General features: G+C 37.9%; 1 protein-coding gene across 1 annotated transcript in view; it reads left to right on the top strand.

Annotated features, from left to right (window-relative positions):
• Nucleotides 1–15,693, top strand: part of NSUN6 (NOP2/Sun RNA methyltransferase 6) — a 611,674-nt gene that overhangs the window by 152,626 nt on the left and 443,355 nt on the right. Inside the window, exon 4 of the mRNA XM_044064641.1 lies at nucleotides 9,599–9,675. Within this exon, the coding sequence (XP_043920576.1) occupies nucleotides 9,599–9,675 (77 nt within the window). The remainder of the gene's footprint in view (nucleotides 1–9,598; nucleotides 9,676–15,693) is intronic.

Below are 15,693 nucleotides of genomic sequence, written 5' to 3'. Positions count from 1 at the left end.
ATCCACTCTTCCATAAGGATAGAGTGATTCTTCATACTAACCCATCTTTCTTACCAAAGGTGGCTTATGAAGCTAATATTAACCAGGTGATTAATTTGACAGTCTCCTTCCTAAATTACCAGAACAAAGGGGAACACATATTACATTTACTTGATTTTCACAGGCAGCTGTGATTTTATTTGCATAGAACCAAACGTTTTCGACAGATCAACCTTTTGTGTCCTTTTCTAAGTCACTTCTGGGAAAGCCTGTTTCTAAGGTCACTCTTTCTCATTGGATTTCCTGCTATATTTCTATGGCTTATCATTCCAAAGGTTTGTCTCTACCAGGCCCCATCCAGGAGTATTCTACCAGATCATTATTTAATTCTGCGGCCTTTGCTCCAGGGTTTCTATTGATGATATCTGCTGAGCTGCTACCTGGTCCTCTTTGCATACTTTTATTTCCCATTATAAAGAGGATATTCTTTCCAGGAGTAGGGCTTCTTTTAGCTCAGCTCTGCTCCGGAACATCCTTCCATGATGGCCTCCCAAGGTTATTGTAGCTAGGGTCTCTGTCCCGTAGGTTGAAGACCAAATGAAAAACAACTTCAGATAAAAAAGTTATGTACTTACCATAATGGTCCAGCTGAGTTTTTGCTTTTCATTTGGCTTCAACTGTCCCTCCTTTCCCCCTGCCCTTTTGGCTGTGTAGTGGACTGGACAGATGTAGGCACAGGCTTCTTCTTGACTCAAGCTGAGTATGTGTGCGCCAGTGCCTTTTTTGGTCGGGGATTAAGTTTTTTTTTCTGCTGTAAGTGGTTGATGTTGTTCTGCACCAAACTCGATCTGTGGGGAGGAGAGAGAGTGGGGCATTGTGGGTAGGGGAGGAGCTTTGATTTCATTTCCGATGCTGGAGTATACGGCTGAGTTGGATCAGTGCCGGATCCAAGTTCCATCAGTTGAAGATAAATGAAAAGCAACAACTCGGATGGGATGTTATGGTAAGTACAGAACTTCTTTTTCCATTGGCCCTGACAGTGTTCCACGTTGTTTTGTCAGCCCTATGCAATGTCTAGCTTACTCTTTATTATGTTGCAGTATTTTTCAGTCTCAGCCTCTTTAGTGGATTTGTGCTAGAAATATGGAGAGCTATTGTAGTTATCACACTTCATGAAGGAGGATCCATGACTAATCAAGGCAATTGTAACCCTACCAGCTTCACTAACCTTCTCTATAAAGCAGTAGAGCGCATCATTACAGAACTCATAAATAAAGGACCTAGACAATCTTCAAACCTTGGAACCAAACGTATTTCATCCATTAAAGGTGAATCCTGCTTCTTAAACCTGGTGGACTTTTTTGATGTAGTCACTAAGGCATTAGACTCTGGTAAATCAGTTCACACTGCATACCTAGACCTGGACAAAGCCCTCAATACCATTCTGCACTCAGACATCATTGAGATATCCAAACTCCTATGTTACCTGCTGGATAGCAAACTAGCTCACTGCCAGTACTCAGTTTGTTAGTGCCGCAGGGACAATCTCGAAAGACTGATTACCAGCGATGTCCCTTAGGGCTCAGTCTTGGGACCACTCCTCTTTGGTATGTACTTGACATTAAAGCAGACACCAAAGGCACATGGCTTACAGAAGTTTGTCATTAACGGTCATCTCAGAGTTGTCATTAATTCCCCAAGTGATCCACCTATTCTCCAGACTGATCTAACTCATGCTAACAAGTGGTGATTGGACCAAGACCTCAAAATAAATGCCACAAAGTGCAGCATTGTATCCTTTGGAAACTTGCACAGTACTGTTCTATAACATAGGCTATGCACTCTAAAAATCAACTCTGTCATTAGAAACTCGGGCACCTTTATTGATGAACTGTTGTTTTCGACCTCCATGTGACCACTTTCGTTAGGAAGTCTTTTTATTTAGTCAGACTTAATCACCAGGGTCATATCTTCTAGAGACCAGGAGATCATTACCCCCCCCCCTCTCCTCTGTTATCAGATGAGTAATAAAATGTAATGCCCCTTTTGGCATGTACTTGACCAGACATATTAAACAGCTTGAGAAACCATAGTATTTCTTTACCGAAAACTTGAGTTAAAACTAATACTACCCTAAACACCTTCTCCAAGAGACCTAAACTACTAGCAAAATGCGAAGAGGACCTGTTAGCAGTATAAGTATATTTTGCAGAGAATGCCTCTTTTATGGATTAAACTCCCTTTATAGGTAAGTCAGAGTAGCTCAGTAACCCTTTTAAGCATTTCTTGGACAATCGGATAGGCAATAGTAAGTACATGCCGAGTCTGGCCCCTGTAGCTCTTATGGAAATTGGTCAAAACTACATTTGGGTCTGGTATTAAGTCAAGCCTTATTAAAATCCTGGGATTGTAGGTTAGGCTACAAGTGATGCATTGGATCAACAACCTTGTATGAACCTAAGGGAACCCAGCCCCCAACAAATCTTATGGAAAAGAAAAACAGCTTTTCAATGCCCCTCTTGATGAAGGAGCTGCTGTTTCAACTCCCATCTGAGCAAGTGTTTAAGAAGCTGGAAGAAAGGGTGAAGACAGTTGTGTCTGTGAAGCACCTGTTTCACTCCCTTTGTAGATATAGCAGAAAGTACCCTAGTAAGAGCTGGTCCTTCTACTGGAGGTAATACACAGGCAAGAATTCAAAGAGAAGGAAAGACCAGAAGGAAGTAGCAGGCTAACCAAAAGGGGAAGCCTGGTGGTCCACAGAGCCAAGACAGCACAGGGTGACAATTGTGAGTCAGCAGAGTGTTACCCTCCTAATACACACCACTTCTCATCTCCACCCAGAAAGTAGGGGGACATATTGTACTGTTTGGAAGAGTGAGCGAAAATTATTTAAGACAATTCTGTTAATTGCAGGACCGTGATGTAGGCTTCAGTTTGTAAAAAGATTAGGGTACCTAGTGAACAAAGATATCTAATCAAACCTTTACTACACGGGGCTATAGAAAGAGAACCATAGCAGGAAGAGAAGGCACACAGTTCTACTAGAGATTATTTTTAGCCCCCCCCCCCCCCCAAAAAAAAAATCTTAGACTTATCAAGGATAAATAAAATTTCTATAAGTACCAAAGTTCAGCATGGTAAACTTAACCTCTTCCATGGGTTCATAGATAGGTATTAAGCTAGCTTCTTGCAGGTAATTTTAAACATAGTTTTCATTTTGGTGCTTGAATTAATCTGACCCATCCCATTTGGTGTTACATTGGTCTTACCCATCTCATGGTCAATAAATTTGTATTATCCTTAATAAGAATAACTAGGATCATTCCATAGACAATTGAAGGGACCCATGCAAGAGATTAAGCATTTAGGAGTTGCCTCTGTCCATTAGTAGTACAGGGAGCAGTCCTGGGGTAAATTTGCTGTTTTACATCCATAGATCCAATTTGTACTTAATTGTAGACAAGGATGAGCTTTATTTTATTGTTCCAGAGCAGCAATATCCTCTGAGATGTACCTGTCCCTAAAGCCTTAATAGTTACCCTAGACCTGAAAGATGTCTACCTGTACATATCTAAAATCAGAATGAACAGGCAATACCTGACATTTAAAGGGTTTATTAATTATTGCCCTTTGGCTTATCCTTTACAGCAAAAATGTTTTCAGAGTGACTAGCTGCAATAATTGCCTACTGCTGAATCAGGGGCCTCCACATTTACCCCTGTCTGGATAATTACCTGATTCAAGCCTCAACCCAAGATGAAGTACAGACAGCTTTGCAGTTTACCCTGTCCTGCTTTCAGAGTCTGGGATTCTCTTTGAATCTGTTAGTCACAGCTCACACCCTCCCAGCAAGTCCAGTTCCCGACAGCCCTTCTAGACACTTCAAATCAGAAGGCATTCTTTCCCACAGAATATTTTCTCTCCTGCTTAGTCACTCTGTCATTTTACCTGAATGTTATTAAGCAATGTAGGCTATATTTAGTTGTTTAGTGTAGTATACTGTACTGCTTTTTTCTTGCCTTGAGTTCTGCTTTACAACAGTTGTGCAGTTCATCACTTGAACCAATTATAACTAGTCATTCTTCTTGACTCTTAGAGTCTACCTTACTTGCGCAACTGTCCTATCAACATCTAGGTGTAATGTAAAATGCTTGTAGTGCTTCCTGCTGTTTTTCTTGGTCTGTGTGTATGCATTTCTACTTGCTATACTGTTTCTAACTTATTATTCGTCCTTGAGACTCTGAGCTTATTTATTGTGTTAAGAAGTCTGGAATTCAGTCTTATTTGAAGGAATATTAGTGCATTATTGCATTGGTTCTACAGAGTTCTTTTGAGTTATGTATGTGACATTTTTCTTGTGTTGGACTGTGGATGAAAAGTACCCAGTTGGATACAGTGAATACACACCCCTGTTAAAATGTCAGGTTTTTGTGATATAAAAAAACGAGACCACAATAAATCATTTCAAAACTTTTCCCACTTTTAATGTGACCTATAACTTCTACAATTCAGTTGAAAAACAAATAAATCTGTTTGAGAGAAAAATATAAACAATACAAAATGTACAATAAGCTTGTTGCATAAGTGTGCACACCATTAGACTAATACTTTGTTGAAGCACCTTTTGATTTAATTACAGCATTCAGTCTTCTTGGGTACACACTGCCATCAATTAAAGAGACTCTGATTAACCCCAAGTAAAGTTCAGCTCTCCTAGTAGGATTTTCCTGATATTTACTCAGTTGCCTGCTACAGCAAAAGCCATGGTTCGCAGAGAGCTTACAAAGCATCAAAGGGATCTCATTGTTGAAACATAGCAGTCAGGAGAAAGGTACAAAAAATCTCCACAGCATTGGATATACCATGGAACACAGTGAAGACCGTCATCAAAAAGTGGAGAAAATATGGGACAACAGTGACGTTGCAAAGAACTGGACGTTCCACCAAAAGTGATGAAAAGAGAAGACGAAGGGAGGCTGCCAAGAGACCTACAGCAACACTGAAGCAGCTGAAGAAATTTCTGGCAAGTACTGGTTATGTACTACACATGACAATCTCCAATATTCTCCATGTGTCTGGGCTATGAGGTAGGGTTGCAAGACGGAAGCCTTTTCTTACACAGAAAATCATCCTGGCCTAGCTAAAATTTGCAAAACAAAAGCATGTGGGAAAATGTGTAATGATCTGATGAGACCAAGGTTGAACTTTTTTTGCCACAATTCCAAAAGGTACATTTGGCACAAAAACAACACATCACATCACCACAAGAATGCCATCCCCATGGTGAAGCATGACGATGGCAGTATCATGCTTTGGGGTTGCTTTTCTTCAGCTGGAACTGGGGCTTTAGTCAAAGTGGAGGGAGTTATGAACTATTCCAAATACCATTCACTTTTGACCCAAAACCTTCAGGCATCTGCTAGAAAGCTGAAGATTAAGAGGAATTTCACCTTTCAACACGACAATGACCCCAAGCATACATCCAGATAAATAAAAGAATGGCTCCACCAGAAGAAAATTAAAGTTTTGTAATGGCCCAGCCAGAGCCCAGACCTAAATCCAATAGAAAATCTGTGGGGTGACCTGAAGAGAGCAGTGCACAAGAGATGCCCTCACAATCTGACAGATTTGGAGCGCTTTTGGAAGGAAGAGTGGGCAAGTTTTGCCATGCTGATAGACTCCTACCCAAGAAGACTGAATGCTGTAATTAAATCAAAAGGTGCTTCAAGAAAATATTAGTTTAAGGGTGTGCACACTTATGCAACCAGCTTATTGTATGTTTTTTTATTTTTTATAGTTTTTCCCTTAATGGATTTGTTTTTCAATTGAATTGTACAGGTTATAAGTCACATTAAAGGTGGAAAAAGTTTTGTAATGATTTATTGTGGTCTCCTTTTTTTATATCACAAAAACCTGGCATTTTAATAGGGGTGTGTAAGCTTTTTATATCCACTGTAAGTCCAATTGCATGGTCAGCAAATGAATAGCTGCTGAACATAAACTATCAGCATTTAATAGTGGGCCAATACTGTTTTAGATTGCAAATAAATGATGACTGGTGTGATTTATGGTACTTGTCTTATGTATGAAGTTTGCTAATTTTTGACATTATTTTTAATTTCCTTCTTAACAAAGCATTAAAGAACATACCTACTTGCTGTTTCTCGATATATATTTTTTCTCCTGTCCATATAACCATCAGGCCTCCCTGTCCACCTTGCTTTATAGTCCCAGACATTCTCCAAGAGGAAAGGGCCTTATGCCCATTCATTCATTTCTGGCTGATAGCAGAGTCATGAAACGTGTTGCCATGTTTGTAATGGGAGAAGATTTTATTTTTAGATTCCTAATCTTATTGTGCATGCCCAATAAGCAGCCAGGGCTTCATCTGCAGTGGGCATCTGTAAAGGTGTGCTGCTCACTTTTCAAGTGACTTAACCCATCATTATTACCCTCATCCCTGAAAGTAAGCACTTCTGTGTTATCTCAAGTCATTACCTGGGACTCAACTGTGGGACGAAGTGCCCTAAGCATGTATCCCACACTCTCCACCCAAAGAGAGGTGAGCCAGCCATGCTACTTTACCCTTTTTGCCACCTCCCCCTGCCAGCTCCAACAGATATCTGGTCTGCTAATTAAACCCAGGCCATCTGGGTCATAATCAGGGCATTATCCTTCTCAAATGGAGTCAGGCTGTTGCCATTTCTTGATTTGGTGCAGTGAAGAAAAGGAATGGAGTATGTATATATAGGAGAAATAGTATTGGACAGTTAAACTAACAATAATAAACAGCCACAACAATAGAAATAATAACCACTTAACATTGTGCAGTGGAATTCAAACAAGAAAAAAGAAGCACCTGTGGTTTGCAAAACAGATGTCAGGAATGTTGTAAATACAAGTACAGAATTCTGTATGTATATAGGAAGGAATTGAAAGACATTTAATGCATCAAGAAAAACAGGAAGCTGTGGATAGTACTGAAAAGTGAAATATGCACATGAGGTGATATAAGAAAGTAACAACAAGAAGCAATTTCTACAAGAATGCAATAGTAGAAAACAGACTAGGAAAAATCATGAAGGTTGGGTGACCATTTGGCATCAAGGAACATCTCACTGAGGTAAGGTATGAATGTGAATATAATTGCCAGTACTATGTGCGTTAATTTGAAAACTGAGAGGACTGTAATGGAAATCAGTCCCAAAATAGTGCCTTTGTGTGACAAGAGTATGTGGGTGAGGGCTACCACTGAATCAAGGTATTTCAACACAGACATTAACTCCAGAAAAGGACTACTTGACCTCTCTGGGCTTTTCATGTGTTTCCTTGAGTTTCAGTTAGTTGAAGCTTCAGCCAGGTGAAATGGACAGATAAAGCTTTACCTCGATGAAAAAAATGTAAAAAGCATTTTTTGCAGGGGTTGTTCATTCCTCCACCATATACCCCCTTTTTTATAATAATTCCATAGTTGTACAACCACAAAAAATGTCCAGGCAGCTTGAATCACTGCTGTTGCACTGATAGAAAAAGCAGTAATTCTTGTTGAAAGTACAATTGGAGAGTTCCACATCAATGAATAAAAGGTATGCTGGAATTCATTCAGCTTACATTTGACCATCTGTAGTGAAACCTACTTCTGTTTCCCTAACTGACTAGTAACCGCTGTGGATGTTGAAGATGTTAATAGTCTTTGTAGGAGTCTGATGTAAAGTGACAGCATTGCATAAATAGATGATGGTCATAACATTCATTGTTCATATATTATAAAGAAAAATCAACATGAATCATAAGCCACTTTCAATGGAGGTTGCATTTTCTTTATTAAATAGCGCAGTTGCTCCACAGTCCCCTACAGACCATAATGGATGGGGCAACTAAGGTAAATAGCTTTTACTCCTGCCACATTGTTCTGATCCATGATGGCCTTTTGAATGTTGCTTTCAAGAATATCCTGAGTCTGACCTTTGTTGTAAGAAAATGTTCATTACTATAGCGTAACCAGCATTATACATATATGTATATAGGTTACTGGCCTTACACCAAAGAGACTTGTCGTTAAAGTTGGAGAAAAGCTGGTACAGATAATCAAAAAATCAGCTGATCAAACTGTACTGTCTTTTCCTGAGTTACATTGAGGTACAGCCAAATTTCTCCTATTAATATAAATACCACCTTAGGTCTCCAATGAAATGAGGCTACTAGCCTACTGGGACTAACACTGTTGACAAATGAACAAAATAAATAAAAGAAAAAGAAAAAATTGTTCTTTCTATGTCAGTGGACCAAGTCAGTAAGGCAGATTTTCTGAACGCTGGCATGAAAGATGGCATTCCCTATTTAATTTATTTATTTCAGAGCCATGGCCTGAAGTTAAACGCCAAAAAATGTATAGTCATACCCTTCGGGAAAAACAAGGTAACCCCAAGCTACCATATAGGTGGCAATCCACTAAGCACAGAAGAGGTTATCAGGGACCTGACACTCACGTTGCTAAAGTGGTTAGAAAGACTTTCTATATTGCCCACCTCATCATGAAGGAATTCACATCCAGATCTAGTGAGGTCATTGTTCCCCTGTACTCTTCACTTATCAGACCAATGACCGAGTACAATGCCCCATTCGGGATGTATCTCACCCGACATCTGCAGCAATTGGAGAGACCCCAAAAGTTCCTCACCAAAAGGATAAAGGGACTCCAAAATCTGTCATATGCTGCCAGATTGAAGAAACTCCAGCTCTATTCAGTCGCATACCGTCTGCTCAGAGGTGACATGTGCCTGACATACAAGGCCATGTCCAACCCGGAATTAATGGACATACTCCACCTCAAAAAATACAAATCCACCAAAACCACTAGAGCAAGTGACTTAAACCTTAGCACGGATATAAATAGGATGTGCTGGAGGGATAGATTTATCACTCAGAGACTCCCTATGCTGTGGAATAAAATCCCGGTCCATGTGAGGCAGAGCACCTCGCTGGCTCTGTTCAAGAGAAATCTTGACCTGTGGATGGGAGATGGTAGGTTTACCCTGGGAATCATCTCTGTGTCACTGCTGGACAGAGGCACAACAAACTAATGGGCACAGTATTTTTTCATATAAGGGGTGGCGTAAGCCACAAAAATTTGGGCTAGGCTTATAAATGCCTTGGGGCAGATAGCCTAGTATAAACCTATGAACCTATAATGTCTTAGCCATAGATTATCTGATGAATTTTGCTGATTGTTAATTGTTGAAATATCTACTCCATTTTGATAAGCCACTTAAAATACATACATGAAAATGTGCTTTATGCGAGAATGTCAAAAAATGCATCTGTTCAGACTTCTGAAGATCCATTTCCTTTATGAAAAGTACACCTTTAGTAAAGTACTTGTACGTGTCAAAATAATTCATCCAGAATTGACCTATTTTATGTTTTCTGCTACATCAGAAAATCTATCTTCATCATGGTGGCTGATTTATTTCTCAGGTAACAAAGCTAGCAATTGTCCTGTATACTTTTAGTTTATTTTTCTTGCTGAACTGCCTTCTTATTTCTACTGCTCAACATTTCTGTATTCTAACTATACATTAAATAACTAATGAAGTCTATGACATATCTGTTTGTACAGCAGCTCAAAAGGAAAGACTTAATAATTCAGCACCCAGAACTTCCAGATGTTTTGCTTGTTCCAGTAAATGGCCCCAGGTAAGTTGATATATTAAACAAATGTAAACAAATACCTATCCACACCTGATAACTCCTTACTCTCCCTTCTTCACTCCTTTCCTTACTTGTATCACGTTCTCTCACCAAGCTTTCTCACTAGATGTACCTTAAGTTTGCTTTTCTCACTTTGTATTGCAATTCCTGTTTGTATTATACTAGCTTATCTTTAATTTTTCTATAAACTGGCTAAAATATCTGTATTAAATCGTTGTCATATAATTGTATCTGGTCTAAACCAATGTTTTCATATTATGTCTAATTTGGTGTAATTATTTAATCTGTATTTGTTTTTGCATTTTTAAAGATTGTAAAGTTATTCCTAAAATGTTTTGTAATACTTTGGAACATTTCTCCACAAGCCTCTGCAGAAAATGGGCTCCAGCCATTTAGTAATCAAATGTCAATTAATAAATTTAATTTGTAGTTTGTTTTGCTTCTGAAAATCTAGTCCTTACTAAACATGCTGATGACTGGAAACTGGGATAACTTTATTATTGAAGCCCTCCAAGATGTTCTTCAAGAAATGCATACCTAATGCATACCTCCTGCAGTAGTAATGACCTCATTAATATCTGTAAATGTTCCATCATGGGGCCTGACAAAAAGGGTATAGATTATGATCACAATGCACAAATCATTCAAAAAATGACAGCCTCATTAAGGGTCTAGGGACAGTGGTAGACAGCAATTTAAACTTTGGCCGCTGTTATATATACCAAATGTCCGGAAAACATTTTCTGTTGTCCATCTCATTATGTAAATCATGCGTAGTCACTCCAGGAGGACCACTGTACTAATTAATGTCACTGATTTCACCCATCGTTAAATATTGTACTTCATTTTTTAGGTTTCAGAATAACTTGTAAAGGTGCCAGTCATTTTTAGAAAAATCATAGGGATGGAAAATTTGAGGAATAGACCATTTTAACTAATCAGAAGGGTCTCTGGCAGTTATTATACACTGTTGCTTACATGTTACTTAGAAATTGCTTCTGTCTGGTCTGTAGTGTAGTGTCTTATCTACTTCATTTTCAAGGTCTGTTTTTTCATCTTCCTTGAGCATGCCGACAGCAGCTCATGGAACCTAATACTAAAGGGAAATGTCAGTAATAGACAAAAGTATGTCCATTACATTGCACAGCATCTTGTAAAACTGATAGAATAAGCATCCCTGTGTGCACAGCACCTTGTAAAACTGATGGAATAAGCATCTGTGTGTGTGTGTGTGTGTGTGTGTGTGTGTGTGTTATATGGTTGCAGTCTGTAAGAGCGAATACCCTTTCCCTGTTGCTGTATGATATCAGAGTTGGTATGTTTAATTAGTTTGGAGAGTGGGGGTACAGGGTGGTTCCCCCAAAGAATTCTTTTTCAATGATCTTTGGTTTGATCAAAAAAGACTGCTGCTTTTGTATTTGCTCTTTGGAGCACTTGATATTTGATGATAGAATTGTATATGTTTGTTTCCCTGTGTTTTGTCAAATGCCCTTTCTTCAACAAATGCATTTGACTGTATGGCTAGCCGAGTGGTAGAAATATTAAAGGTGTGTAATGTTGAGACAGCTAAGTGTGGTTGAAAGGATGAGTGAGTGTGTGTGTGTGTGTGTGTGTGTGTGTGTGTATGTGTGTGTGTGTGTGTGTGTGTGTGTGTGTGTGTGTGTGTGTGTGTGTGTGTGTGTGTGTGTGTGTGTGTGTATGTGTGTATGTGTGTGTGTGTGTATGTGTGTATGTGTGTATGTGTGTGTGTGTGTGTGTGTGTGTGTGGGTTAGGGTTGTGGATGAGTGAAAGATAGATGTTGTATGTTTGTGTGCAAGCTTGTGTATTTTACGGTTAGGGCCAGGGCGAAGTTAGGGGATAGATATGGTGGTGTTTGTGTCAGAGTATGTCTTGTGTAGTGGCAGTATTAATGGAAAATTTTTGTGAAGGTGTAAGGTATAGGAGTCGAGGGAAAGGCGCAGCATTAGGGTTAGCACGCATTACTAAGGTGGTGCGGGGGGTGGAGCATATACCCATAACCCCCCCCCCCACACACACACACACACACATATCTTTGGGAAGTAGAACATATCGGTAAGAGGTTATGGCAGTCAAGCTTCTTGAATGCTAGAAGACCATAAGCTTAAGAAATTAGCCTGTGAGCTTTTGTCTTAAATAGGGTATGAAGGTAAGTCAGGATGTCCCTTGTTGTTCAGACAACCCTTGAAAGGTGACAATAAAGAAGGATGATCCCTTTGTTTCTCATTGATTCATCTGTTAATCTTTTCATTGGTGGCACTGGTACCATAGCTTATGAAAGTAATTCTCAATTTTACTTCCATTAATTCTACTAGGTAGAGAAGGGCTAATCATTCCTGATAAAGTCTTTAAAGGCCTGAGACGTGTTATACAATTTGTCAAAGTTTATAACCAATTTACAGCTGTCCCATCTGTCATTGATATGCTTTTGCCTAAGTATAATAAAAAAATAGTGTTGCTGGCTTCTAATGCATTTGAAGTATAAAGCTTTCTAGAACTATGGCAAGAAAAGCAGGTCTCTTCATATTTAGCCATGTGAGCAAGTAACTGCCACACCTGTGTGTTTTCTCGTTTATCTGACCACACTTCAGGTCTCTTCATATTTACTCTCTTCAACAGTGGCACAAAATAGTAAAAACAGTAAAATACACAAAGAAATGCAGACACACAGCTGGATGACCTTCACTTCACTTTAATCCAAGGTACACAATATCAGTAAGGGCTTTCTTCTCCCAGTAGCAATCACAGTAACAGACTTCTTCAGACTGAAATACTTATCACATCAAACACTTTAAATACACCTTTCAAGGCACACGATATATCCCATGATTCTTACTAAATATATTCACTTAAAAGGGCATATACTCTTAAAATAGCCTAACACTTATAATACCTACGCTACCTCCTAATGTTTTAACCCCTTCCTTTTTAAATACATAGCAAATTCTTCCCTATTGTTTAGTCCAGGTGGAAAACAATAGTCCAGGTGGAAAACATGCATTTAATCTAACCTGCCAGCAATATTCTAGCCAGTCAAGTTCTTCTTCTATATTCCCAATATTAGTGGTGTTTACCAGGGCTTCTAATACTAGAAATTTGTAATCTACCTTACAGGTACTTACACATGGCATTTTTTGTATCTCCTATATTAATAGCATATTTGTGTTCGTATATTCTTGTATTAAGTTCCGCTGTCGTTCTTCCTACATAGAAACTTTTACATTCAGTGCAAATTATAAAATAAATCACATTTTTTGATTTACAATTAAATAAACCTGGTATTTTAATTTTATTTTTACCTATTGTTATTTCATTACCTTCAGTATATAACAAATTACACGTTACTCTTGTAACATTTAATCATACCACTTCTATATTCAGTTAGATTATTTTTACTTAATTTACCCTGGAAATAATTTTTAAAACATTTTGTTTTCTTTTGGACAAAAATAGGGTTAACCCCGATTTTGCTAGTCAATTCACTATTGACCTTAAACGACCCCCAGTTATTTATAACAACATTTTTTATGGCTTGAGAGTCTACACTATTTTGTATAGCCATTGCCCTTTTGTATTCATACTGACCTTTTTTATTTACTCGATTTGTTGTTGTATCCATCCTTATATTCATTTCTTCTTGAAATAATTTATCAGCTTCTCCACTAAGGTAACCTCTTTTAACTGTTTTATTACAAAAAGATTTTGCTTTTTCAGAAAAGTCGTCATCATTCTTAGTCAATTTATTCTATTCAGTTGACCATTCACTACATTTAATTTAGTTTGCCTACGGTGCATACTGGTAAAATGTAAATAACTGTTATTCTGAACCTCTTTTTTTATATATTTTAGCTACCAATTTCCTGTTTTCTTTAAAAATTGTTAAATCCAAATAATTTATTGTATTATAGTTATATTCATAAGTAAATGTCATATTGATATAATCAATAACATTTTCCAACTCATTAAAAGTTCCTTTCCGTACAAGAAACGCGTCATCAATAAAACACAACATTTGTGATTTTTGTTATTATACTTGCTTTCCACTATGGGAGTTGCTTCCCACCCATGCATAAAAACATTGGCATAGCTAGGGGCTAAAGAAGCTCCCATCGCCACACCATTGACTTTTACATAAATGTCATCATAAAATAAAAATAAATTATAGCTTAAAACTAATTCAGTCTCCATTAATAACCCAATCATATTGTTTGTAAATTGTCTAGCTCTTAATAATTCCAACCTAACCATCTCCATTCCTTCTATTAGGTATCATAGTATAAAGCGACTTTACATCTAATGTCACTAAATATGTGATTCATCTACCATAACTTCCTCTATTTTCTTAATGAAATCAAAACTATCTTTGATGTATGTTGTGCTAAAAGACCCTGCCTTTTGTAAGTGTTTATTAACAAAATCTGGTAACCCTTCTGTTTTACTGTTAGCATTAGCTACAATAGGTCTTAATGGGGGGGGGGGGTTCATTTAAATGATTGTGTACTTTAGGGATTCCATATATTTTTACTAATTTTTGGCTTGGTGTTGGTCAAAAACTTTCTTGCAAGTGTGTTACGTTGAAGGAAAACACTTCAGCAGATAATTTCAACTCGAAACTGTTTAATATTCAAGAGAATTTAATTAAATTGAATGAAAGCCTGAGTAAAAAGTTTGAGCGTGACCACTGAGAATATGAAGGGGGCCTTGGCTTTGGCATTTGGGCTGAAACTATCAAGAGAAGTGCCAGGGAGGTGTGCAGATGATTACGTCAGTGTAGCAACCTCAGAGGCAAATGTCGTGAGGCACTCGGAGCTTCCAAATGGAAAGAATACAACAAATGGAATGGAAAACAACCTTAAAAAACCTATTAAGCAATTTTCTGCTAATAAAGAAAGTAGAGAGGCATCTATGAGCACTCGGCCATCGACTAGTGTAAGCAGCACAAAAAACGCCAAAACCATAGAAACTGAATCCCAGGCTGCAGTGAGACCCAAAAAAGGTAATCAGCAGGTCGTGGACATTTACCAGAGGGTAAACGGTGATGAAAGGACTTGGGCCCAGGAAACAGCAAACAGGAGAGCCAGCAGCTCACCCTATACCAATAACTTTTCTTATAATAACAAAAGGACAGTCAAAAACAGGTATTTCAGGGGTCGACAGTATAAAACAAACTGGAGGAAAACGCAACAAATGTGGAGGACATAGGTACTGTGAACTTTACTAAGCAAACGTATTAACTAAGGAAGAATGTATAGTGTTGAGTAAAGGACGGAATGTTGCACCATCTCAGAGGGCGAACAAATTAAACACTATAAATGACGAGAGATTATGTTTGTTTATTGAATCTGTGTTATTTGATAAAAAGGAAGTTGGTAAATGTGAATTTTATAAACCTAGCTGTTTCAATCCTCTATTAGTAAAAGAGAAATGTTTCTTAATATTTGTGAAAATTCAAATCTTTGACATCTTAGATAAAAAAGCTGATTATAAGTACTTTAACATGTCTCAAATGGAAAAAAGCTTGCTTTGATGAATTTTTAAAAAATGACAATATTTTGTGTATGAAGGCAGACAAAGGGGATGCATTGGTTGTGCTTGATAGGGATGTATATGAATGTAAATGAATGAGCTCTTACAGGATGAAATATTTTATAAAAGGATTACTATGAAAGAAGTTAAAAAAGGTTATGGTATGATTGACTCCTGTATAGAAATATGTTTTTTGGCTGGAAGAATAGATGAAAATAAAAGAAAGTTTTTGACCAACACCAACCCAAAAATTAGTAAAATATATGGAATCCCTAAAGTACACAAAAATTTAAATGACCCCTCATTAAGACCTGTTGTAGCTAATGCGAACAGTAAAACAGAAGGGTTATCAGACTTTGTTAACAAACACTTACAAAAGGCAGGGTCTTTTAGCACAACATACATCAAAGATAGTTTTGATTTCATTAAGAAAATAGAGGAAGTTATGGTAGATGAAT

The sequence above is a fragment of the Protopterus annectens genome, chromosome 3.part0 (assembly GCF_019279795.1).
Source record: "Protopterus annectens isolate FY-2018-M chromosome 3.part0, PAN1.0, whole genome shotgun sequence".
NCBI classification, from domain to species: Eukaryota; Metazoa; Chordata; order Ceratodontiformes; family Protopteridae; genus Protopterus; species Protopterus annectens.
The sequence above is the reverse complement of the archived record's forward strand: the minus strand, read 5'-3'. Positions and strand labels throughout refer to the sequence as shown.